The sequence below is a fragment of the Gymnoscopelus braueri genome (genome assembly GCF_963280865.1).
Source record: "Gymnoscopelus braueri genome assembly, chromosome: 10".
NCBI classification, from domain to species: domain Eukaryota; kingdom Metazoa; phylum Chordata; class Actinopteri; order Myctophiformes; family Myctophidae; genus Gymnoscopelus; species Gymnoscopelus braueri.
Genome location: NC_137611.1, coordinates 46,802,575 through 46,828,624, shown reverse-complemented (window position 1 = coordinate 46,828,624; position 26,050 = coordinate 46,802,575). Strand labels below are relative to the sequence as shown.

The 26,050-nt window shown below is 39.9% G+C and overlaps 2 protein-coding genes across 7 annotated transcripts; one reads left to right on the top strand and one right to left on the bottom strand.

Annotated features, from left to right (window-relative positions):
* The first annotated feature begins 1,732 nt into the window (after window positions 1-1,732).
* On the top strand, window positions 1,733-10,903 carry nmnat3 (nicotinamide nucleotide adenylyltransferase 3). 3 transcript variants are annotated; one of them, XR_013933854.1, is made up of 7 exons: window positions 1,733-1,771; window positions 3,899-4,042; window positions 5,347-5,530; window positions 5,745-5,806; window positions 6,467-6,654; window positions 8,589-9,347; window positions 9,391-9,460. XR_013933854.1 is itself a non-coding variant. In XM_080439349.1 (7 exons), the coding sequence occupies exons 2-7, from the start codon at window positions 3,931-3,933 to the stop codon at window positions 10,804-10,806; spliced, it is 807 nt and encodes a 268-aa protein (XP_080295475.1). In that variant the 5' UTR covers window positions 1,733-1,771; window positions 3,899-3,930; the 3' UTR covers window positions 10,807-10,903. The 3 variants fall into 3 exon arrangements, 2 of the variants coding, with proteins under 2 accessions (XP_080295475.1, XP_080295476.1); XM_080439349.1 differs by lacking the exon at window positions 9,391-9,460 and adding an exon at window positions 10,763-10,903 and having other exon boundaries at window positions 8,589-8,805; XM_080439350.1 differs by lacking the exons at window positions 1,733-1,771; window positions 9,391-9,460 and adding an exon at window positions 10,763-10,903 and having other exon boundaries at window positions 3,852-4,042; window positions 8,589-8,805.
* Window positions 10,904-11,822: 919 nt separating this feature from the next.
* LOC308093127 (uncharacterized protein) lies at window positions 11,823-24,299 on the bottom strand. 4 transcript variants are annotated; one of them, XM_080439355.1, is made up of 7 exons: window positions 24,054-24,299; window positions 23,721-23,819; window positions 22,347-22,499; window positions 22,100-22,245; window positions 21,757-21,857; window positions 21,555-21,635; window positions 19,952-21,268 (listed from the first exon to the last, which is right to left on the bottom strand). In XM_080439355.1, the coding sequence occupies exons 1-7, from the start codon at window positions 24,196-24,198 to the stop codon at window positions 21,247-21,249; spliced, it is 747 nt and encodes a 248-aa protein (XP_080295481.1). In that variant the 5' UTR covers window positions 24,199-24,299; the 3' UTR covers window positions 19,952-21,246. The 4 variants fall into 4 exon arrangements, with proteins under 4 accessions (XP_080295480.1, XP_080295479.1, XP_080295481.1 ...); XM_080439354.1 differs by lacking the exons at window positions 19,952-21,268; window positions 21,555-21,635; window positions 21,757-21,857 and adding exons at window positions 11,823-12,508; window positions 12,972-13,084 and having other exon boundaries at window positions 22,112-22,245; XM_080439353.1 differs by lacking the exons at window positions 19,952-21,268; window positions 21,555-21,635; window positions 21,757-21,857; window positions 22,100-22,245 and adding exons at window positions 11,823-12,508; window positions 12,972-13,084; window positions 13,191-13,324.
* Window positions 24,300-26,050: the final 1,751 nt, after the last annotated feature.

The window sequence follows — 26,050 nt, the reverse complement described above, 5'->3', positions numbered from 1 at the left end:
AAAATAAGAGCGTTTTGTCAAGTTATGGAAAAGTAAGTGTCTTCTGGTCTGTGGAATGAAATGAAATAAGAGCACTGCTGGCCTATATGTGCTGTTTTCACTACAAATATAAAAGTGACAAGTGTTTAAAGGTAGGGTAAGTGATTTTCTTTTGTTAAATAAGTGTTAAATAGCTTTATATTCTGATAGTACTCATTGCTATTGAGTGTTTGTTCAGTAATCTCCATGTCTCTCCAGCTCTTTATTAAACAGAAAATGCCTTTTCAGGTCAGGATATCAGGACAGAGAACTCAGGATACAGATTAAACACTTGAAATTGGAAGTGATGACACAAAGAAATGAGCATGTAAAATTGGAACTGGAACACTATAAAAATGAAGCTGATAGATGGGTACTCTCCTGATTGGCTGAAATGGTCTAACTATCAGAATATGGAGCTTTAACCCATAACAAAAGCCTTTTTGTTTTAACCAAAAAATATCACTTACCCTACCTTTAACCCATAGTCATATTCATAGCTATTTAGATATTTGGCATAATATTGAGGTATGACTTTTTTCTCGTGCAGCCCCATAATTCGGAAGTAGAAAGTAAAAAATAAGTGTTATAATTGAACAGTAATTCAAAATTTAACCTATCATTTTATAAAGGACAATTTACTTTTCGGGCAAGTGGGCAAGACCTGTGGGCAAGTAGAAAATGACCTGTACTTGCCCGACGGGCAAGTGCCTCTGAGACCTTAGTGTCAACCCCTGTCAGTAAATATGCTTCTTTAGCCATAAGTGAAATACCTACTTATTTCACTGCTGTGAATTGTTTACACAAAAGGTAATTATTTGTTTAATTTTATTTTTATTTATTGAACTTCTTGAGCCATAAGTTAATGACTTAACAAGTTCAATGTTGGGTTGTTTACAAAAAGAAGCTATTTCTATTCCAGCTAAATGTTTAAATATATCCATGGGGAAAAAAGTACTTGGAAGATACATGTTGGAAGCAATGAAGCAATTCATATCTTTTAGTTCTCATCCTTATTTATTAGAATCTAGAACAGTAAATAAATGGTATGCCACTTTTTAAACGTACACAGTGAATACTAAACTGAAGCTTGACTTTAAAAAATGTTAAAGATTTTTTTTTTTTTTAAGAAAATTTAAAAATCGCAAACAAATCGCAATCGCAATATCAGTCAGAAAAATCGCAATTAGATTTTTTCCCAAAATCGTTCAGCCCTAAACTGTAGTGAAGTCAAAAGTACAGTGAGTGAAAGTCACAAAATATCCAAAAACACAAATAATCAAGTAAAGTACAGATACTTTACAAAATAACGTAGGTTACTGTTCTGATTCTGATACATGTCATTTTACGTGTCAACCGTCCTTGGATTTCAGCACCATGGAGTGGACAGTGCTCTCTCTCTCTCTCTCTCTCTCTCTCTCTCTCTCTCTCTCTCTCTCTCTCTCTCTCTCTCTCTCTCTCTCTCTCTCTCTCTCTCTCTCTCTCTCTCTCTCTCTCTCTCTCTCTCTCTCTCTCTCTCTCTCTCTCTCTCTCTCTCTCTCTCTCTCTCTCTCTCTCTCTCTCTCTCTCTCTCTCTCTCTCTCTCTCTCTCTCTGTGTGTATTTCTGTAAGACCACTAGAGGTCAGAATCGAACTACTTTTTCCTACATGTGGAACTGTCATTCGGCGTCCTGTTGACCGGAGGGGAATGCAATCAGTGTGACACACTGTGTGACACTCACCTCTCAAACAGACGGCAGGCAGGTTACAGAAGGTAATGTGATATAATCAGATCATATGCATCTCACAGTTTATGAAAATACTGTCTGATCATGATAGATTTCATTATTGATAGTGTTTATGTCGGAATGTCTTACAGTTTACTGAGGTAAACGTATTGTCTGTTATAACAACATGATGTTTACACTGATATGATCATGAGATGACACATAGTTTGTTTGATAGTTTACTGATCTTCACTGTCTAGACTATTAGACCAGTGGTTCTCAACCTGTGGGTCGGGATCCCCAGGGGGGTCCCCACATGATTCTTTTTGGGGGGTCCCCAGATTATGGCATTACAAGTAAGACTATATAATAAAAACCGTGAAAATAGCAGATCTACAAGCTCACAACAACGCCTTGCGTTGCGAGGCCCTATTTTCACAATATTTATCTGTTGAGGCGTCTAATTCGAATGGCTCAACTCCTTGAGGTATTTGATTTTTGGGGGGGGGTCACGGGCTGTAAAGGTTGAGAACCCCTGTATTAGACTGACATGTTCATTAGATGGTTATGCCATTATAGGGTACATGAGTATTGTAGTTCCTGAAGTGGAGAGGCGTGTGTCTGTGTGCAATCAAGGTTGTTATAGTTTAAAACATTTCATTCTGTTTTTTTTACTTTTTGTTTTCAATTTCAGTTTAGATGAGATCAGTTTTTAAATATTTACAAATATTTAGCCTGCAAATATTTACAATGTTTGTCTTTCAAATGGAGTGGAGTGAAAGTCATATCCCAAACTACAAATACTCAAGTAGGCTAAAGTAGACACTCAAAAAATAAGTACAGTACTCAAGTAAATGTGCTTTTTTACTGTCCACCAACAGTTAAAGGTTCACTTTCATTTATTAAACCATGTTTACATTATGTAAACATACATTGGTACTTTGGTACTTCTGCTCTCAGCATGAAAAGATACATAATTGATATCATTTTCATTGTAAAACATCCCCCGCACATCCAAAAACGGTAACCATAATGAATGAAACTTCACATCGTATGTAGAATATAAGTGTATAGGTCAAGTCAAATGTATTTACAGTATATAGCACATTTCATATGACAGATGTAGACTCAAGGTGCTTAAAAAAACAACAGCAGTGGCAAACGCATGAATGTGTGGGGAGGAATTAATTGGCATAAACTGGGAGGGAAAAAAGGGTATAAATATTTGGCTTCTAAAAATGTATACGGAAATAAAGAACCCTATATTGGCTATTTCAAAATAGCCGATCTACAAGCTCACAACGCGTTGTGATGTGATGTTTTGTGAGCTTGTAGATCTGCTATTTTACAAAAACATCTTGAGAAAAAAATTGTTAAATATTTGGAATATATTTGAACTACAAAACAACTGTATGGGGGTCCCTGCCCTGGCACAAAATATTTTCAGATGTGGGTCCGTGGCTAAATACATAATATTAATTTGGGGGTCCTTGACATGAAAATTTTAGAAGCAAGCCCAAAATAAGCAAAGTAAGAAACAAGCCCCAAAAACCACAACTACCGATATTTACAAGCAACTTTACAGAAAAACAAGCCCCAAATAGCGGACATGGCAACACTGGTGGTCAGTGGTGTAAAGTAACTAAGTACATTTACTCAAGTACTTTACTTAAGTACAATTTTGAGGTACTTTTACTTAACTGGAGTATTTCCAATTGTCTATACTTTTACTTCTACTCCACTACATCTCGGTGGCAAATTGTACTTTTACTCCACTACAATTATTTGAAAACTTTAGTTACTAGTTAGATTACATTATAAAACATACATTAACCACTTCAGCCCTATTTTATACCGAGGCTATCAAACATTTTTTTGTACTTTTACTTTTGGTACTTTAAGTACATTTTGATACCAGTCATTTTCTACTTTTACTCGCGTAAATTTTGAATTCCAGACTTTTACTTGTAACAAAGTACCTACATTGCAGTATTGATACTTTAACTTAAGTAAAACATTTGATTACTTTTTCCACCACTGCTGGTGGTGATGTGTAGGTGTAGTTAATCTGGTGTCCTGTCAGATCTCGCTGTATGATCTGTGTCTGTCTGTCTCCTATAGGTTTAGGATGGTAATGTGTGTAGTTAGATGGTGTGTGTGTGTGTCTCCTATAGATTTAGGATGGTAATGTGAAGGTGCCAGTAGGATGGCGTCGCGTCGTATCCCGTTGGTGCTGCTGGCCTGCGGTTCGTTCAACCCCATCACCAACCAGCACATGAGACTGTTTGAACTGGCCAGAGATCACATGTCCAGGACAGGTATGAAACTACATGAACAGTACACAGACTACATGTACAGTACAGGTACGAAACCACATTATCTAGATCACTGGTTCTCAAAGTGGGGTCTATGTTAGCTTGGAATCCTAATCGAGGAGGGAGTTAAAATAGCCTAATGCTTTTACAGTTGACTGTTGGCCCTCATTATGAGATGTCCGCGGATCTCATTTGGGGGGAAACTCTACTGTAACTTTTGGTTTAATCTGTGTGATGTTTTAAACTATGACTGCAGCTCAATCTGTGTGCTTAATAACTTAATCCCTATAAAATGTACCTTGTGGTATTACAAATAACAAAAATAGCTCATGTGTTGTAGATACAGCATATACAGTGCGAAAACAGGAAGGAGCTTAATAAAGACTCCTGGGGGACTCCGGTCAACTAAGTTAACAGTAAGGGATTTGTCATATGTTTTATTTCAAATGCAAAGTCCCTTACTCACCATTGCATCCTTTATGAATTGGTGGGTTGGGCATCATTCAGACAGACAGCAGCATTGGTTTATTATGTTTTTTATCTATAAAGCAATGCTGGGTAAACTTCAAGCTTCCCTCTGGAGTCTGTACCCTTCTTCTCTGCCTCAGCTCTGGTAGTTACCAGCTATGCTCCTTCAAGTGGTTGCGTTATACTGTACCCCGGGTTTGGGTAGATATGCGGAAAACATAATTTTCCTACTATGCACCGTGGACATGGAATAATCTCAGTTTTTCCTTAGAGGCCAGTATGGTTGAATAGCTTTCTTCAATGTTTTTATTATTCATTTTCTTTATATAGATGCATGTTATGTTGTTGTGATTTGTGTTTTTTTTTCTTCTTTTTCCTCTTTCCTCTCCCAGCCAGACTGCCAGCAAACACACAATATGCGTACTCATTGTATTGTGCAAATACATTTAAATCTACAGCCAGGGTTTGGTAGGGGTGGGTAGCAATTTAAAATTGATCTCCTGTTGTGTTGGTTAGGATTTAGGTTAATTGATGGTTATACTATTTTGGAGAGATAATTTAGGATGGGTTCTGTTTGGCTTATTTTGGTTCTTATTTTGCTGTCAACCACTCTGAAGCTTTTATAGAAAATAAAACACATTGTATGGCTGACTTCCTGGTTGCTGGTACTCCTTTGGGAGTTAAGGAGAGAGGGGTAACATAAATTGGCCAGTTCTCTCTAGTAAAATACATTTCTGATGCCAATGGGAGTTCCTGTTAAAATAAATGTCAAATAAAACAAATTGAAAAAGTGTGTATGTTTTGAGAGGTTAATGTGTGATGTCATGGTCTCCTGATAGGTCAGTACCAGGTGGTGGGCGGGATCGTGTCTCCAGTGAGTGACGGCTACGCCAAGCAGGGGTTGGTGTCGGCCAATCACAGAACCGCCATGGCCAGGCTGGCACTTCAGACCTCTGATTGGATAAAGGTCGACGAATGGGAGAGCCAGCAGCCTGATTGGACGGAGACGGTGCTCACCATGAGGTGAGGAGCATGTTCAGTAACAGGGGTCTCGCTCTCTCTCCAGCTCTTTATTCAATTCAGAAAATACATTTTCATGCGATATCTATAAGAGGCTTAACTTCAAAGCAGTGGACTTTCTCATTCATGTTTCAAAATAATACTTCTCATTCAATCATTCATCTCTCTCTCTCTCTCTCTCTCTCTCTCTCTCTCTCTCTCTCTCTCTCTCTCTCAGGTACCACTACGGTCGTGTTCTACAGCAGTACAAGCAACAAAGCAATAACTCTCCAGACTCAAGTAAGACCTTTAACCATATGTGATGAATGTACTTTAAATCACTTCAGTCTTATGTACTCTTTGGTGATTAGAAGGTTCACCTCCTGACTCCGGTCGAAGTGTCTCTGAGCAAGACACTAACTAAATTCACAAACTGAACTTCATGTTGTTTAACCACTTACAATACATTTAACTACACTTAACAATACATTTAACTGCCTAAAGTGGTTAACGGTTTTAACGGTATCGGCAATTACGCGTTTGCTGATACCAAGTTTAATAGTCTGTGATATATCGGCCAAACCAATATATCAGTCAGGCTAATACAATAGTAAATGATATGTCTGTTGGTTACAAATGGCCAAATAGACACACACACACACACACACACACACACACACACACACACACACACACACACACACACACACACACACACACACACACACACACACACACACACACACACACACACACACACACACACACTTGCATCAATCCCATACAGTGTGCCTGTGCTTAGCGTGTGCCTGGTAGCAGCCTGCTTAACCACATCACTGTCACTCAACCATGCCTCAGTGGTTTTAGCAATATCTTCTAAGCGTGTGTGCGTGCGTGTGTTTGTGTCAAGTAAAGTACAAATACTCAAGTAAATGTACTTTGTTCCTGTGTCCCATGCAGGTCCAGCCCCTCAGCTCAAGCTGCTGTGTGGAGCAGACTTCCTAGACACCTTTAAGGTCCCAGGCCTGTGGTTAGACCAGCATGTAGAAGAGGTGGCCGGCCGGTTTGGTCTGGTGTGTGTCAGCCGAGGGGACCTGCAGCCTGAGCACGCCGTGCACGAGTCTGACATCCTGTCACGCCATCACAAGGTCATTATGAGGCTCTGTTCCACTACGAAGGGTTAACCCAGAACCTTCTATAACTTGAAGTGTTCCAGAAGCCCTTATGTTCTGAGAGTGTTTATTGTTTCCTTTATAAGCAGAACCACCTCTGAAGGGGAAGGTACCAGGTATCATTTAACCAAAAATTTGCCCTACACATTTTCGCTATTTTAGAAAACATTTCAAAATCCAGTACACCTATAGTTTTGAAATGTCCATTTAAAAAAAACACATAGTGTTTATACACAGAACATAGAGTGAATTTTAAAAGAACTAAAAAAAAAACTTAAAAAAGAACTGGCACAGCTACATGTAAAAAGAATTGGAGGACAGATTTCATACCCACCCAAAATACTAGTCTTATATGAAATATTGACAAAGACCTAAGTGGACATTTTCCCTATGATTTTAGCAATATCTCTGCTGTCCGGCAGCAACCAGCTGCCGGACTCCAAAATGTTCATTTTTCAGGAAATGACAAAAACAAAACCAAAAGTGGAGTTAGGAGATTTTGTTCATCATCGATAAGTACAGGACCTCCAAGCTCACAATGAGGTTGGAGGTCAAAAAGGGGTGAAGCCTGGAGTCAGCTAAACCAGCTAACTCCACCCCCTTTGGTAGAGTTAGCTGGTTTAGCAGAAAGTTTGAGGATCCAATGGAGTTAGCTGGTTTTGTCAGAAGCACTTTTTAATACTTTTCATTGGTTCAATATTGTTTTAATCAACACACAGACATAAAGGTGTTCAATAGCACTGGTTTATGGGAAAAAAATGCAAAAGCGGAAAAATGAAGTTAGCTGGTTTCTGCCGGACAGCAATGATATACAGTTTCAGTTAGTTTTTATTTCAATTAACTAATAATGTTGTTGTTGGTTTTTTTTACTTCTAGTGTAATTATTTCATTCAAGTGATATCTTTAAAGTAATACTAGGTAACTTTAAAACAAAAACTAAAGTTAAATTGTATATCTTTTGTGAGTGGCAAATGTTTCACAACACCCACTCCATGAATTTCACCCCCGAAAGCCTTTTATTTATTTATTTTCTATTGAATGGTGTCGGGGGAGACTCTCCCGCGAAAATGACGTCATCCGGCCGGAAAATGCACCGGTTTCCTGTTTGGCCAGGAACTACCGCACCGGTTTCCTGTTTGGCCAGGAACTACCGCGCTAATAACAAAAAGGAACCTCACGCTGATTTTAAGAGAATGTAGGATTGGAAGATTGAAAAACAACAGAAAAAGAAAACACAACTCATGGTAACTAATGCTCCACTGGCTAAGAGAAACGATCCGCAGATAGTATAAAACAATTAAAAGAACGCTTTTTGAAACGCTTCCGGCTTCCGGTGAAAACAAATGGAATTCTGGGTAATCGAGGACTACGGAAAATTGTATGCAGTGACGGTAATGACCAGCAGAGGTTGCTAAAAATCGTTATTTGTGAACCTGCATTGTACAACTTTAAGTTAGAGCAAAACTTTTTTTTTTGTTTAAAGGTTAAAACTCTATTCTGATAGTAATCATTGCTATAGACTCATAGAGTGTTGGTTCAGTAACAGCAGTCTCCCTTTCTCTCCAGCTCTTTTTCAGGTGGGTTGCCAATTTCAGCCAAACAGGAGAGAGTACCCATTTATCAGCTTGAATGTTATAGTGTTCCAGTTCCGATTGTGCCTGCTCATTTCTGTGTGTCATCACTTCCTATCTCACGTGTTGAATCTGTATCCTGCGTGAGTTCTCTCTGCTGATTGGATACAATTGTTTCCCTGACATAAAATTGCATTTTCTGTTCAAAGATTTGGAGAGACAGGGAGACTCCTGTTACTGAACAAACTCTATGGCAATGATTACTCAGAATATAGCTCTATATTTAACACTTATTGTAACAAAACGATACATTTAACTATAATAACTTGTCGCCGGCAGAACATCTTCCTGCTGAGGGAGTGGGTAAGGAACGAGACCAGCGCCACGGAGGTCCGGCGGGCCCTGAGACGAGGCAGCAGCGTCAAGTACCTGATCCCTGACGCTGTGATAGAATACATCCAGCAGCACAGTCTGTACACTGAGGACAGCGAGAGGAAGAACCAGGGCTCTCTGCTCAGACCGCTGACCAAGCAGAGCAGCCCCGTCAAGAGCTTAGGTGACTGACTGACTTCACCAAACAGGGCAGCCCCGTCAAGAGCTTAGATCAGTGGTTCTCGATCTGTTGGTCAGGATCCCCCAGGGAGGTCCCCAGATGATTTTGGAGGGGTCCTCAGATGAGGAAGGTGACAATTAAATGACTTTAAAGACCTTTTTAATACCTAAAAAAAGAGAGAAATTGTTTTACTAAAAAAGACCATTACTGCATCAAAGGTAATCAACAACTGCAACTATAATATAAACACTGGTCAAACATTGGCCAAATTGTTAAATAATGTAAGAAAGAGGCAACAATTATGAAAATAGCTGATCTACAAGCTCACAACGCCTCACAATGCGAAGCGTTGTGAGCTTGTAGATCTTCACAATATTTATCAGTGGAACCGATTCAAACGGAATGTAATGCTTCAACTCCTACAATTCAAGTGCTTGTCAGGGTGGGGGGTCCCTAGTTCAAATATGATTATTTTGGGGTGTCACGCCCGAAAAGCCTGAGAACCACTGGCTTAGATGACTGACTTCACCAAGGAGAACGCCCCTGTCTAGAGCTTATAGATGACTGATGCTACGTTCACACTGGCAGCTACAAAGCTACAGGCTATACCGTTCATTTAGATCAGTGGTTCTAAAAGTGGGCTCTGGAGACCCCCAAGGGGCCTTGGGGGGGGGGGGGGGTCCATGGGGTCACTTTGTCACGTGCTGTGAGCTTGTAGATCGGCTATTTTTGAAATTTGACAAATTTAGAATGATTTTGATTTTTTTAAACACAAATTTATTTTCTCTTCTGGCACAAATACTTTTCAGATGGGGGTCAAATGCAGTTTGGGGGTCCTTGACATGAAAACGTTTGAGAACCCCTGACTGACTGACTGACTGACTGAAGCTGCTGCTGAAGTGGACAGCATTTAATTAGGGCCCTACCCCTCACCCCTAAACTTCTTCTCATCGGCTAGTTGAACTATTTAAAATATGGCTAATAAGTTTAGGGATAAGGGGTAAGATGGGGCCCAATGTGTATTTGTTTTACTTGATTCTCACACTACACAGTGCAAACTTTATTTAACTCTGGAAGTGTAAAGAATGGACCTGTGAGGGTGTTGCTGTGTACATGTATACTGCAGTGCTGAGGGCCTTTGTCAACATTTAAGAATGTAAAGATTGTATGAATATGGGGAAAGCAAAACATTAAGTGTTAAAAACATTTGATTTTACTTTAGGTCTATAAAATAAGTCAAATGTAACAATTATGCTTTGAACAAGCACAAATATACGTATGCGTATTCTTCTGCAGTATTTAAACATTGATTTTGATTTCATGGGGTATTTAATACAGAGCTTCATATTGTGCCATAAAGCAGCGATTCCCAACCTGTGATATTGCAAATGGTGGTTGGATTACACAACTTTAGTTTTGATCCTGTTTTTATTTAAATATTATGATTATGTTGTGTGTTGTTGCCTTTTGTGATCTTAGCATCATTGAAAATGAGGGTCCTCCTGACCTCAATGTATTTCTGAGAAAATTGTTGACTGAATGAATGAATGAATGTATGAATGAAAAATGAATGCCGAAACCGTAAGATTGTATTGATAATATAACATTAATATAAAACATGATGGGGAAAGAATCTTTTTCTTCTTCTTTAAAACCTTGAAAAATGTGTTTTCATTGTGGTACAGATAAATAAGAACTTAAAAGTATACTACGTTAGTTCCATTGATCCAAGCTGGAATGCAATCGATTCATTGATCATTGAAATAAATGTGCTCTGAAAATGCATGTGGCCCACCCATCTGACCACTTAACAAAAAGGGGTCAGATGTGATTGAGAACTCAGATGGGTGGGCCACGAACACTTTAGAGATTTTAAAGTGGGCCCTGATCCAGAAAATCTGCCATAGAGTGAATTGAGTGTTATGATCATGGTGATTTTTTTTTTTTTTTTTACTCACAGGTTTGGATGCCAAACCCATCAACAGACTTAACGTTGTTCTCTGAACGTTATTCCACAATATTTAATTGTGTTTTCCATGTAGCATAATGTTTAACATGGAGAAATCAATATACAAATATTTTTGTTTGGAGAAATGTTTGTGTGTGTTTCTTTCTGCTAATCCTGTCCAGTTTTGGCCAGTATTATTCCTTAATCAATCAATCAATCAATCAATCAATCAACTTGATTTGTGTAGACTGGGTCCATTAAAAACAAACAACATACACTACACATACAGAAAGAACACCCCTATACCATAAAATGTAAGCTATTATAAGAGACAATCATACCAGTGTTTCCAAAAAAAGTAGGCCGATATCTTGTAACACTGAGACTGGGGTTAGACAGCAGTATATTAATAGAATTCTGAGACTCATTCAGTCGACATACATTTGTACATCAGGTTTCTCAATAGGGCATGCAAATTGTCACACATTGCAGAACAACTCACTTGCACTGCACCACCTTGGTTTTTCTCAATAGTTTACGCATGCAATCATAAGCAACCTGAAGCACTTGCCTGCCTTCCTGAACCTAACCCACAGGGGGCGGTGTACAGGGGAGTACAGTATGCTCTGAAAAGGTTTACCTTCACATCAATTGAACATGAATAGAATTTCCTCCCCAGCATATTAGCGTGAGCATAGACGGCACTGCCTATACAGATCATTAAGTAATATAATTACTTTGCACAGTAACTAGTAGTTTAACTTATTACAATTGCCAAAGCAGTAATAATATTTGGAATATATGCTGTCTAGCATTCATCCTGTAGTGCTCTATTCACTGGACCATATTATTTTTATTTATTTATTTTCCCCCTTCTTTTTTCTTCTTCTGATAAATGTATCAGTCCTTTCATTCATAATGATTTGCAACAGCAGGGGAAATGTGCACTGAACCTAATAGATATTTCTATTCCACTTCAATATACTGGGAAGTAAAGTAACACATTCTTATCTGATCTTGAGATTTTATTGGACTCAGAGAACACAAACTATTACACTGTAGTGTAGGAACAGCAAGGTGTTTTTATCACAGTACATTTGCACATAACATTAAGTTTGTCTCTGCATGGGCCTTAAAAATCAAAAGTCATCTTGTCATGCTAAGCTAACCTAACAAAACCAGAACCTAAAAAGTTGTTTATTAACTTCATTGTTGCCTTAACCCAATGTTGAACCTACAGGAGTTTAAATGTTTTCCATTTAAAGACAAACTCTAAAATACCATTACAACTACCAAATTATCTTTAAGTGGCCTACCCAAAACAAAGCAGCATGATAGACTGCAGTCGGAGTGAGAGACAGTGACGAGATAACCTTTGTGGGCTGATACATGCTGTATATGAACATGGTATTAAAATGTAACAAATGGCTGTTATTCACATGCTACAGGCTCCCCTTTAACTAATGAAAATATTGATATAAATTGTAATTTCAACTATTGGCATATCGGATAGAATTATAAGGCAGACAAACCAAAGCAAATATATAAACTCCCACTTGAAAACACACCCATCATTTAGCTCTACCAACACACCAGCTTAATACATTGTGAAAATGATGATTTCAGCACAGAACTCTTTCACAGATCCAACGGTAGGCTATATAACATGGTTTGTCGAACCATCCTTTATTATCGCCATTCCAAAACGCAATGCAGTCTTCTTCTCCAACGCTATCAGGCTCACCAAGGTGCCAGTACCTGGAGAAGTAGGAACATATATGTATCTATTTACACATCTCTTTATTCCCTTTTAATTACACTTATTAGTTTAGATTTTTGATTGGGTTGTTTCAGTTTTGCTTTGTCAATGCAAACGTTTTCTCATAACAATAAAGCTCATTTGAATTTAATTAAATTTAATTTATTAATACATTTCTTTATTTATCTTCATCATGAGCTCAAAATAGTCAACTTGCCCTGATGAAGACCAGTTTGGGTCGAAACATGTTGGCTTTTATATTTTGGTAGCCCTGATTAAAGAATTTGTTTCCGTAATTTTTTGAGTGCTTGGACCTTTCCTCTTTTTCAAGACAAGTATATTTTTGTCTTGACAGTGCACGTTTGTATTTCATAATACCATTTAGAAAAAAGCAGCAAAGATGTGAAATGCAGTTCAAATGTTAGTTGAAATGAAGAAGAGAAAATGAAGGTGATGCCTTACGTTGGTGTGGTCAGTGGTGCTCCATCTACCCATGTCCAGACTCCTTCTTCGTCTCTGTCAGTCAAACCCAGCCACATGTACTGGTATGTGCCAGCAACTCTCTCAACAAAGTGCTGGACAGAAAAACTGCTGGTTACTGAAGTACAAACTGTACAACACGCACGCACGCACGCACGCACGCACGCACGCACTCACACACAAACACAAACACACTCATACCTCTTTTTCCTCGCTGTTTATGACCATCAGATCTGACTGTTTGTCTCTACAGTATTGTCTGCTCTCCTCCCAGGTTTTCGCCTCAGTAGAAACGTAATAATAACTGCACGCAGATTTCTGCCATCCAGGTGATTCTAACAACAAAAGAATAAAGTTAGCAACCATTTGCGACCCAAACACTAGATTTGAGGGCCGAGTAGTGGCCCGATCCTCTAGTGAAGAAAAACTGCGATGTCTCACTGACCAAAGAGCCTCTTCAGGTCATCTCGCTCTTTAGTTATGCCGTTATATTTGGACTGTATCTGATTCATCTGTTCAGTCAGGTTGTTATATTTGGACTGCATCTGGTCTAGGTCTTTGACCAGGTTGTTTTTCTCTGTATTCAATTCAGAATCTGCAAGAAGGAGAATCAACAAACTGATGAGATTTACTGTACTTTTTGTCATGATAATACATCTTCATTTGACGGTGAGACAAAGTTCAGTCAGTGGCGTGGCGGGTGGGGTAGATGGGTTGGATATTTATTGGACTGGAGAAGGACGGAGTACCCATGGTTAAATTAAGGCAGGTTGTACTGAATATTAGTGGGTTTGTTGTTGCTGGTGGATACAATAACGACAAATCAATTATGGCTTTTCATGACCTTTTAGTGCACTGTGCTCAGCTCAAAGCTCATTTCCACACTCACGGAAGAAAAGCCTCAGTATTATAATTTCTCTCAATATCAAACGGATGCCCTTGTGCATGAGCTGCAGAGTAAACAACAACAAACTAAAACAGACCGCCAAGCACAGATGAGGTAAAAATAATGAATACAGTTAATATGTCTGGCATTGGTCCTATTCGCAGCCTTAGACACAATAGACCACTCTATTCTCATCACTAGGCTTCAGCAATGGGTGGGTTTAACTGAGACCGCTTTAAGCTGGTTCATCTGTCCATGCATCTTCTACCGCTTATCCGGAGTCCGTCGTGACGGTAGCAGTTCCACAAGAGAATCCAAGACTTCCCTTTCCCTGGCAGCATTTGACAACTCTAAATGGGTGTTCCTGATAATCCCCAGATCTTGTCCTTGGTCTGCCCTGTGGTCTCTTCCCAGCTGGGTGTTCCTGGAAACGCTTTCTGCTGAGAACCATAGCCTCAGATTTAGAGATCCTCAACCCGGCCGCCTCACACTTGACTGCGAACCAAGTCAGTGATGGAGGTCACACACGATGATGCCATCAGGGGCATATCATCTGCAAAAAGCGGTGATGCAATCCCCAGCCTACCGCACTGTAAATCCCCTCCTCCATGATGACTGCACCTTGAGATCCTGTCCATGAATATCACAAACAGGAGAGGTTTGGCAGAGGTCAAGCCCCACTGCTCTCACTTTAGGCGTACAGCCATTCAAGGGCCATTGAATGGCCCTCAGTAGGGCCAACCTCACCCCATACTCCCGCAGTATCTCGAAGGGGACCCAGTAATATGCCCATCCTTGAGAAAGAAAGATGTAGCCTACCCTGACACTGGTACAAAGATGTTCACCTACCTGTGCAGTGTGTGCACCCAGCGCCACAAACTGTGCAAGGCACGCACACATTTAACCCCCAAATGAGGCCAGAGTGTTTACTGTGAGACAGTAAACTCTCTCTCTCTCTCTCTCTCTCTCTCTCTCTCTCTCTCTCTCTCTCTCTCTCTCTCTCTCTCTCTCTCTCTCTCTCTCTCTCACTGTGGCTTTGAGAGACGGAGAGAAAGAGACGGAGAGTGAGAAAGAGAAACAGAGAGAAAACGAGAGAAGTAAATGTAGGCTACATTTCAAGTTGTACAATTGGATTATTGGTGGATGATAACTGGCACAAGGAATTAATAATCAGACTTTGAAGATTACAGAGAGAGAGTTTGAATGACATAAATCCGTTCAGAATTACTTGCGGTATAAGACCGGGTATCATGCTTCCTGTGCAGTGCACGTGTTACAAAGCATTTTAACCACCTGACCAGACCGGTGCATTCCCAGTGGGTGCTCGCTGTGCTATGGTAACGGCGCTATACAAATGCACCATTTACCAAGAGCCCAAGACATGCAACCTCAGGTCAGATGATATGATAACAAAATCAATCATTGACCTTTGGCGTGGTGCTGTGGTACCATATTCACTTATGAGCATCACGTATGAGTTCACTTATGTTCAAACATGGTGCTTGTTATGCACAATCCATGACTAGCACAGAAGTCCAGAAGAATATGTAAGAATATGCAAATGAATTTAAATTAAAATCCATGTTGGCCTATCATAGATATATAAAACATTATAATAAAATACATTGATATGAAAGTTGGCTTACAGAGAGAGAGTCGGAGACCAATGTTGAGGAGAGCTTGAACACCACAAAGCAATCCAAACCCCATTGCTAGCATCCTGTACCGTCTTCTGCCTGGACACACACACACACACACACACACACACACACACACACACACACACACACACACACACACACACACAGTGAGAATATAGAGGGAGTGAGATCATTTTTTATATTTCAACCTCTTGTTTTAAAAGTTTTAAAGTATATTTTTTGTGATCAGTCGTATTAATATCTCTTACCAGACTGAGGCATCTTCTGTGGATGTTTCTGCTGAGCTGGAGACTCAACATCATCACAGTTTATGTCATCGTCCTCCTCATCATCATCTTCCTCTTGGATCTCAATGTTTCCAGAATGTAAAGCCACGGCCATTTCTACCTTTATGACTTTAATTATTCTGGCAGGTATTTTACATTGTTCACCTCCTCACACACTGAAGAAAAGAGAAGTGTCGTCTTTCTTTTATGACATTATGAGATGTCATAACCTCATGACCTCAAATACATATCCTGTCTTATAGGTTTGACATGGCAACATCAGCGGTCACCGCATGTCATGCGAGCAGCCCGACACGACAACGCTGACGCCAAATAACAAAAAAACACATCCTCTGAAAATACATTTAGAAAATGTTTTCAACACTGTTCTACATGACCTACATACCAACACACACCATCTACCAGGGGTGTCAAACTGGCGGCCTGCGTACCAGCTTGTCGCTCTAGCTGACTGTCTCCTCCTTGCTGTTGAGCTTGTTGTGTTTAGCATAACAATAGAATAGAAATAGAATAATAGAATACATCGCTGCACTGCCTGCACACTGCTCCCGCTGTCTCTACCTGTCTCCCAACACAGAGAGCTCCCTCACCGGAGAGCTTAGTATGTAAGCAATGGGTCTTTGCATTAAACTACGTGGTCAGACACAGTAGAAACACACAGATACTCTGGTAAGTATCAACTGTAGGGGGCCCGGTTGGGGAGCGCAGTCAGGACACAGAAGTCAAGGCACAGACGGCTGTGTTGTTGACGGACAACGGATGCACGCTTATGAGAAACAGCAAAAATAAAACCTGGCGAAACACTTGCGTGCATTAGCACAAGATGAGGATAAAGGAAACATTCAGTCTAAATGTCCAGTTTGCTAATTCAAAACTACTACTACTACTTTTGTATTTGAAACTTTAAATTTCTCTAAATATTTCACGACAGCATAAGTACAAATATAATTTATGAAAAGGCTACTATAGTATACAGTGAAGTCGGACTGAATGACGGAAACATTTTTTTTTTTACTCTCTTGGTGTTTTGTTGTAGGGGATTATCTGTCACATGTATCTGTTATGAAAGAGAAATTGTATCATGAGTGAATCGGCTATAGTCCTTGGGAAACCATAAACCTATACTTAAGCCTACATCTAAATGAGTTGCCATATTTACATTTCCTTACAAATTACAAATTCCTTACATTACAAATTATAAGCTATATATTTCTGGGATGCATAGAAGCTGGCGTGGCCATCCGTTGTCCGTCAACAACACAGCCGTCTGTGCCCCTTGCCTGCAAGTCATTGGGAAAATGCTGTTCGCCTCCCCGCGTTTGATGGTGTTCTGATGATTCAAAAGTTTTTCAAAGAAAAGAAAAGAGAGATTTCAGCTGCCTGAAGCAGCAAGGGTAAAATGAATGGCACTGCTCAATGCACTGCTACATGTAAGCTAAATGAACTATGTCACAGGGGTCTTCAACAGAGAGTCCGAGACCCCTAGGGCGTCCTCACAGTCAATAGTCCGGCAATTCTTTTGTGTGATAGGAACTGTTTTATACATAAATAAATACATAAATAAATAAATGTCTGAAAATACATGTTAACATGAATCCAACAGATTAGCAAAGATAATGTTTAAACAAACTACAGTTAATTTACACAACAAATGGTTGTGCTGTCAAACAAATCTATGAAGCTATTAGACAGCTTGCACCATCACTTGCAGACCAATCTGGGAACCCAGTGTCAAAAAGAAGGAAAAAACAGCGCCCAGCTCTGAATCTGTTCTTGAGAGATTACTTGCAGACAGATAAAAACCTACAAGCTAGTATCCAATCTCTCAACAGTCAACAAGCATTGATGAGATGATCAGCTCAATGTGAACTAGATATGAAAGACTCCTATCAAGTAGCATAGAAGCTTTCTCAAAATAAATAATTGTTTTTGAATTAGAGCTGTTGACAAAGTCCGGAAAAGCGTCCTTTTATTTCACATATTTAAGTTTACAATCTATTAATTAATCATCAAGGGAGGATAGAGTAGGAGTTTTTCTCATCTTTTTTAGGTAACGTGAGCAGCTTCTAAGCTACAGTAAGTTGACCACAGTGCCAGGTACATAGGCACTTTGGTCGTTTCGCTTTATCTGTTCGAAGAACACAAAACCACTCGGCTCTACAAAACACGAATCTTTCACACTTCCTCCATGTCACACACATATCTTTCCGACCACAAATGCAGATGCCTAGACGTTACTGGCATGCACTTCGAGACCTGAGTCACAATGGTATGATGAAGATGTTTAATGTAGCACATTAATATATGAAACATAAGACATCATCATCATCATCATCAAACACCACCTAGACTCCACATAGCCTCACATATCCTGTGTGGCATAAAGCCATGTCAGATTAACATAATAAGCGTTACAACCAGCCCCTGAGACTTAAAACTAATAAAATAAATCATTACTATTGTATATTTCATTTTATATTCACATGTGTTTTATAAATGATGGCCAAATACATATAATCAGTTTTTAATTACATTAAAGGCGTACTATTTCTACAATTGCTACAAACTGCTACAAACCCTGTGGATAGCCAGTCATTCTGGGCATAAATAAATAAGTTGAAGGGTAAAATAGAAAATGTCACAGGTGTCCGGACTCTCCGCCAGGTCAGGTAGGTTATTGTGGCCTCCTGGTGGCGCTATCAGGCCAATGTGAAAAGGGTGCCATTTCTTCTTAGGCCTTTCACCGCAATTGGACACTGCATTCATGATTTGAGGCATTTTGTTCCAAAAAAGTGTTTTGCTAAATTATACCTGCTGGTGGCGCTATAGCAGGCCAATGTGAAAAGGGTGGCATTTCTTCCTCGGCCTAGTGGGAATGTGATTTTTTTGTTAAAAACGGACAAATTCTGCAAACTTTGGAAGACAGTATTAGCCAATTAGGATGGAATATGAAAAATCGGACAGATCTGTCTTGATAACAAAACTATAGAGACACTGTGTACCGATTTGCATGATTTTTGGATAAGATATAAAGGAGTTATATACAAAAATATATATATATACATTATATATAAATACATTGTATAGTATAGTTATATACCAAAAATCTTTGCCAATCAGGATGGAATATGAAAAATCTGAAATACTCGTTTCGTTTATTGACTATAGAGATACTGTGTACCGATTTTGGAATTTTTTTGGACAAAGTGCTCCGTTTGGAACAAAATGCCTCACATCATGAACACAGTGTGCAATTTCCGTGAAATGTTGCACACACATTCTCACCAGGCCGAGGAAGAAATACCACTTGAATTTTTTCAAATCAGCCTCATGGTGGCGCTATTCCTGTTTTTACATATAACTACACCGATCTGTGCAAAACTTTGTATGCACACTCCCTAGAGGCCCTGCATTTTTCACATCTGCCTTTTATAGCGCCACCAGGGGGCCAACTTATGTAAAAAAAAATATATATATATTAAGCCTTTGGATTTTCTCAAAATTTCACACAAATCGGTACACATGATCTCTATAGTCGAGTGATCAAGACAGATCTGTTAGATGTTTCATATTCCATCCTGATTGGCTAAGATTCACATTTTAAGTTCGCAGGAGTGGGCCGTTTTGAACAAAATGCAGCAAATCATGAATGCAGTGTCCGATTGCGGTGAAACTTTGCACACACATTCGCGTTACGTTGAGGAACAAATGCCACCATTTTAACATTGCCCTATTATAGCGCCACCAGGAGGCCAAATTTTGCAAACACTTTTTTTATATTACTCCTAACAGTTTTGTCCAAACATCATGCAAATCGGTACACATTATCTTTATAGTCAAGTAATCAAGACAGTTCCGTCCGATTTTTCCTGATTCTTTTTTTTCTATCCTGATTGGCGAATTACGAACATTGTAGGCCCACAATAACCTACATGACCTGGCGGAGACCTGTGCTCCGAGGAGCACTTTTTCTAGTTCGTAATGATTTGCACCAGCAGGGTAAATGTGCACTGAACCTAAGAGATATTTTTACTCCACTTAAATATAATGGGAAGTAAAGTGATCTTTTGTATCTGATCTTGAGTAGAATACACCAATTTAAAACGCATAAACATTTATGTTGCAGATACATTTTATTGGAGTGTAGGAACAGCAAGGTGTTTTTCACAGTACAGAAAATGTGCACATAATGTGAAGTTTGTCTCTGCATGGGCGGTGCCTTACAAATCACATTAAGTCATCTTGTCATGCTAAGCTAACATAACAAAACTAGAACCTAAAAAGTTGTTTATCAATTGTTGCCTTAACCAATTTGGTAAACAATTGACAAAGATAGGCTGTGTCCTTCACCTTGCAGGCTACTGCTGCAGCCTGGTGGCCAGAGAAAAATATGTTGTTTTCTATGAAAAGACAAACTCTAAAATACCATTACAACTACCTAAAAAGTATTTTAAGTACCCACAACAAAGTAGCATGCTAGACTGTAGTGGTAGTGAGAGACAGCTGTGAGATAACCTTTGTGTGCTAGTCTCACGTAGCCAACTATTCCACAATCTCCGAATACTATATAGAGTCTGGAACTACAACTACACCTCCTGAAATCCGAGACAGGAAGCTGTAATCTGTTCGTCATTTACGTTCACGGAAATATATCTTAAAATATCTCTACATTAATTAATTGTATTATTTCCATTTCTGCTAAGCAGCAAACTATATATGCTTATATATTTTTTTTTTTATAATAAGATAAATATGTGTGTGTGTGTGTGTGAAGGGGCACGGTGGCGCAGTCGGTAGCGCTGTCGCCTCACAGCTAGAAGGTCCTGGGTTCGATTCCCGCCGGGGACGCTGTGGGCACTGGGGGCGTGTCTTCTCCTCCGCGTCATCAGTGCCCATACCCTAGGTGGGGTTGGCGAAAGGGCCTACTCTGTGTGGAGTTTGCATGTTCTCCCCGTGTCTCCTAGGGTAGTTAATACCCTCACAAAAACATGTAGTAATCCTGGTCACTATACCGCCTCCCCCATGACAGCCGGGGCGCCTGATGGAGGGGAAGGGAACTGGTTGGAATAACGTGTTCCTTCCACGCGCTACGTCCAACCAGGGAAACTCCCCCCTGTCAGGAGACAAGAAGGTCAGTTGGCTCTCATGCCTGAAGGAAGCATGAGCTCGGCCCTGGCCTCCCTACTGTGGGGTGACAGGTGTAATACTGGTGTAGGGCTGGTGTAGTGCCCAGGATCACTTAGGAAATTGGCACCGGGTGAAAAAAAAATGGGTTACAAAAATCGCGGGATAAAAATTTAATAAAAGAAATAATAATAATAAAAAAATAAAAAAAATAAAAAAAAAAGATAAATATGTGTGACTGTAAAGACGAAACGGAAGTGGGGAGGAGGCATCACATCCGCTTTATCGCTAGATCATTTTCAGAGCTTCCGTTGCTCCAGACTGTATGACATGTAAAATGTAACAGATGGCTGTTAGATTCATGTTATTCCCATGCTACAGGCTCCCCTTTAACTAAATAATGAAAGTATTGATATAAATTGTAATTTCTACAAGGCATATTGGGTAGAATTACAAGGCAGACAAACCAAAGCAAACAAACTACTACATGAAAACACACCCATAATGTAGCTGTACCAACACAGCTAACTAATTGTGAAAATGATGATTTCAGCCAAGAACCATTTCACAGATCCAAAAGTTAGGTTTACCACATGTTTTGTCGTACCATCCTTTATTATCTCCATTCCAAAAAACAATGCAGTCTTCTTCTCCTTCTTCGCTATTAGGCTCACCATCGTACCAGTACCTATAGAAAAGTAGGAACATTTATTACATAGGCCTACAAAAAAACAAAAAAGCAGCCAAGATGTGAAATGTAATGACAATGTAGTTGAAATGAAGAAGAGAAGAATGAAGTAAAGTCTTACGTTGGTGTGGTTAGTCGGGTTCCATCTACCCACTTCCAGACTCCTTCTTCGTCTGTGTCAGTCAAACCCAGCCACCTGTTCTGTTTTGTGCCAGCAACTCTCTCAACAAAGTCATGGACAGAAAAGATGCTGCGGTTACTGAAGTACAAACAGATAGTTTACAACGCATATGCACGCACGCACGCCACGCACGCACGCACGCACGCACGCCACGCACGCACGCACGCACGCACGCACGCACGCACGCACGCACGCACGCACGCACGCACGCACGCACGCACGCACGCACGCACGCACGCACGCGCGCACGCACGCACAAACACACACACACACACACACACACACACACACACACCTGTTTTTCTTTGCTGTTTACGACCATCAGATCTGATTGTTTGTCTTTACAGTATCGTCTGCTCACATCCCAGGTTTTCTTCTCAGTAGAGACGTAGTAACACACACCACCATCAAATGTAAATCCATATGATTCTAACAACAACATAATAAAGTTAGCAACTGTTTGCTCATATTAATGGAAAATGATGAAAAACATGATTAACAATGAAGGAAAACAGTGATGTCTCACTGACCACAGAGCCTCCTCTTCAGGTCATCTCTCTCTTCAGTTACATTGTTATAGTTGGACTGTAGCTGATCCTTCTGTTTAGTCAGGTGGTTATATCGGAACTGTAGCTGTTCTAGGTCTTTGACCAGGTTGTTTTTCTCTGTAATCTTTTCAGAATCTGCAAGAAGGGGAATAAAAACAGAAAACTGTTAAGCTTTACATCCAAATGCGGCCCTCACACCTACGTTGCACCGCCGATCCGACCAATATGCCCATATATGGAGATCTCTGTATCTGTCAGTCCTTGTCCCATACCCATATATGGGCATGCTCCCTTTTGTGCCCATATGGAGCTGACTGATTTGTTTGCACCTGATACCATAACGACATATTGAGGTTAGACAACACACCCCATATTTTGGTGTAGATGCATTGGTCCGCCGGCTGGTCCTCCAATTTTAATATAAGATGACCGCTGCTATCAATAACAGACAGCTGCAGACAATGCACATGAATCAACCAATTAATCAATCCAACCATGTTGCTTGGTTGTTGCCCTAGACATTTGTTTTACAGCTAAACAGTAGCTACACTAAAGAATGATTCGGAAACCATTTGAGGTGAGAAATCAGCATAATATTCATTCAAATTTGATAATCACTTCCTACCGCCATAGTTTTGCGAGCCGACCTGCATGCTGGACGTACTTGGCACAGGTAATCTAATGGATTAGATTTTTCTTTACCGTAAGCAATGAAATCCTTTTAAAATCAATGAAATAATGTTGTTGTTACATGTTGTTATCAATTTGTTAATCGCTTCATTAAATAGCTATGGTATAAGTGGGATAATAAATGGTGAGCAGGTCATTATCCTATATCACAATTGGCTAATGGGAGGATGGGCACGGCCACATCACTCTGTCTCAGACATAACATAAACAAACCTGATACGCCCATATTAGGCAGGACCATGGCCACGTCACTGTGACTCAGATATAGCCATAGACACACCCGATATGGTTGTCCAGAACCACCATTCCGACCAATATGTCCATATAGGCATATATGGATCTCCAGTTGTCCAGAACCGCCTATCCAACCGATATGCCCATATATGGGCATGCCAATATACGGGCATATACTGATGACATCAGGGATCTCCATATAGGGGCATAAAAGGGACACAGGCAGACGAGTACAACGTCTACTCTGACAAAGCCCTCGACACTATGTCTCAGACATATCGGTCGGATCGGCAACGCAGGTGTGAGGGCCACTTAGCGACCTGAACTCTAGATGTGAGGGCCAAAGTATTTCGATCAACAGCCATCAACACTATTTCTGACACAAATATAAAACATTTAAAGATAGCGTATGGTGTATAAAATGATACTCACACTTTATGGCCAGACCAATGATGACAGCCAATAGAAGACTCAGCAGCACCAGACACACTGCAGCAGCTCTGGAATGATTGTTCTTTGACTGATCAGAGCCTGAAAAACACAAGACAAACCTATGAGGATACTATACAGATGGTTTTAACAAGTTATGATCCTTTATAACAGATAACAAGTCATTTAAGTTCTTAATTGACACAAATAATATAACGCCATAAATGTAGAAGAGTGGCTTGAAACTAAACTTGTCAGTTCTTCCTTTGATGTGTCAAAATTATTGTGGCGTTCCAGATGTGTTAGTGAATCATTGTGTAAATCAATTATTTGTACCTTCATTCTTCTCCTGTGCTGTGTTCTTCTGCACAGCATCCTGCTGTGTCCCAGGGACAAGTTCAAGGTCGTCTGCAGTGACATAGATGTCCACTATCCTCTCCTCCCTCTCTCCTCTGTCTTCTCTCTCTCCTCTCTCCTCCATCTCCTGCTCCCTCTCTCCTCGGCTTTATCTGACCTTCTTTGTCAGGTCTGGTATGGCGTACACGTCCTCACTCATTCTGGTTCATCTTCAAACTATATTTGTTTGTGCAACTTGTTGGAGAACAGAAGTCACAAAAGAGGAAGTTGACATGTTGGGCGTAACGTGCATTAGATATAGATTAATTAGCCATGTCCTGAAAACTTCACACCCACAGGTTTCAGAAATGCTGAGAGAAGTCTAGGGTTGTTCCCTTCTGCTGTTGTGCGTTATAAAAGTATTGCATACTTACTTAAGAGTTTTGGCGACTTAATTAACTACTGCCTTTTGGGCCAACATCCATCATTATTATTATTATTACTACAATTTTTTTAAATATATATTTACGATATGTAAACAGATTCTGTTTCTGCAAGAAACAGTGTTGCATCGTTGGTTAAATTGAACAATCATAGAAAATTTGCTTTAATAGAATAGACTGGAAGAGCACCTTTTTATTTATTTATTTTCCTCTCTCTGTTTCTAAGAAGAAAAAGTACATTAGAGGAACTTTCCACTTTAAAAATAAGTCTAAGTGTCATCATCAACAGGATGTGGTCTATCTTATGCTGCAGGCCTGAACAATATGTGCTTATTATTCTCATATGGGGAGGGGGGTGGTTTAATGTACAAACTGGCTTCAGTGTCTCTGTCACAGTGGTGGTGGCAGTGAGTTCACACCTCCTCCCCATCGCCTCCACCCTAATGGGCCCTCCTGGTCGAGGGGGAGAGGGAGGCCCATCCTCCTCAACCGCTTTCTGTCTCACATACTGTGATAAACTTCTGTAGACACATAGATTTGTTTTATTTTTTATTATCTATTAATAGGCGTGAATTGTTTCATATAACATATATAAGCTTGGTTACCTCGAGATAATGAGCATCATTATAGTTTCACTGAATATTATATATAAAATAAAAACGACCAATTCTTAAGCCTGTTTGTGTCAAATGTTAAATGTAACCAGATCATTTTGTATGAAATGATAATGTCATTGATAACATTGTGGGACTATTGATTTCAGATGGGGCCAAAAACATTTGTTTGCGGGTCCTTGATATGAAAACGTTTGATAACCACTGTCTGTCTGTCTGTCTGTCTGTCTGTCTGTCTGTCTGTCTGTCTGTCTGTCTGTCTGTCTGTCTGTCTGTCTGTCTGTCTGTCTGTCTGTCTGTCTGTCTGTCTGTCTGTCTGTCTGTCTGTCTGTCTGTCTGTCTGTCTGTCTGTCTGACTTACTGCTGCTGAAGTGGACAGTATTTGAAATGTGCATTCAGTCTTTTCATTAGCACTTTGTTTCAGAGTTTACATGATTCACTCACTACACAGTAATATGTTCATTTAACTCTGGAAGTGCGAAGAATGGACCTTTGAGCGTGTTGCTGTGCTGCAGTGCTGAAGGCATTTGCCAACATATAAGAATGTGAAGAAATGTATGAAGATGGGGAAAGCAAAACCTTAAGTGTTAAAAAAAAACATTTGATTATAGGTCTATAAAACAACAAAGTCTAATGTTAAAGAGGTGGTGCCATGTTTTTGCACTTTTTCTGTTTTTCATGTGTCTATGAGGTTGATAGAACTTCATTAAGCCCCCTGGTGGTGTTTTTATGGTGTTTTATGTCTTCTCTGACTATTTGGAGTTTCTTCCTGGAGGCCGAAACCTTGAGGGTCAAATGTGCCAATAGAGAAACAGCGCTTTAGTGACATCACAAAGCCATACCCTCCCCCTCATTATCATAACACAACAGGTGTGGGCATGAGGAGGAGGAGGGACTAGGACAGGTGGGTGGTGCTAAGGTGGTGGAGGAGGTGCTAAGG

Excerpts from the sequence above, each read along its gene's own strand:
- nmnat3 (XM_080439349.1), top strand. The coding sequence starts at position 3,931 with ATGGCGTCGCGTCGTATCCCGTTGGTGCTGCTGGCCTGCGGTTCGTTC. Across the intron at positions 6,655-8,588 it reads TCCTGTCACGCCATCACAAG|AACATCTTCCTGCTGAGGGA; the intron begins GTCATTATGAGG and ends TGTCGCCGGCAG. Across the intron at positions 8,806-10,762 it reads CAGCCCCGTCAAGAGCTTAG|GTTTGGATGCCAAACCCATC; the intron begins GTGACTGACTGA and ends TTTTACTCACAG.
- LOC308093127 (XM_080439352.1), bottom strand. The coding sequence starts at position 24,198 with ATGGAGGAGAGAGGAGAGAGAGAAGACAGAGGAGAGAGGGAGGAGAGG. Across the intron at positions 22,500-23,720 it reads CATTGGTCTGGCCATAAAGT|ATTCTGAAAAGATTACAGAG; the intron begins GTGAGTATCATT and ends CCCTTCTTGCAG. Across the intron at positions 21,636-21,756 it reads ACCCGACTAACCACACCAAC|GTACTGGTACGATGGTGAGC; the intron begins GTAAGACTTTAC and ends ACTTTTCTATAG.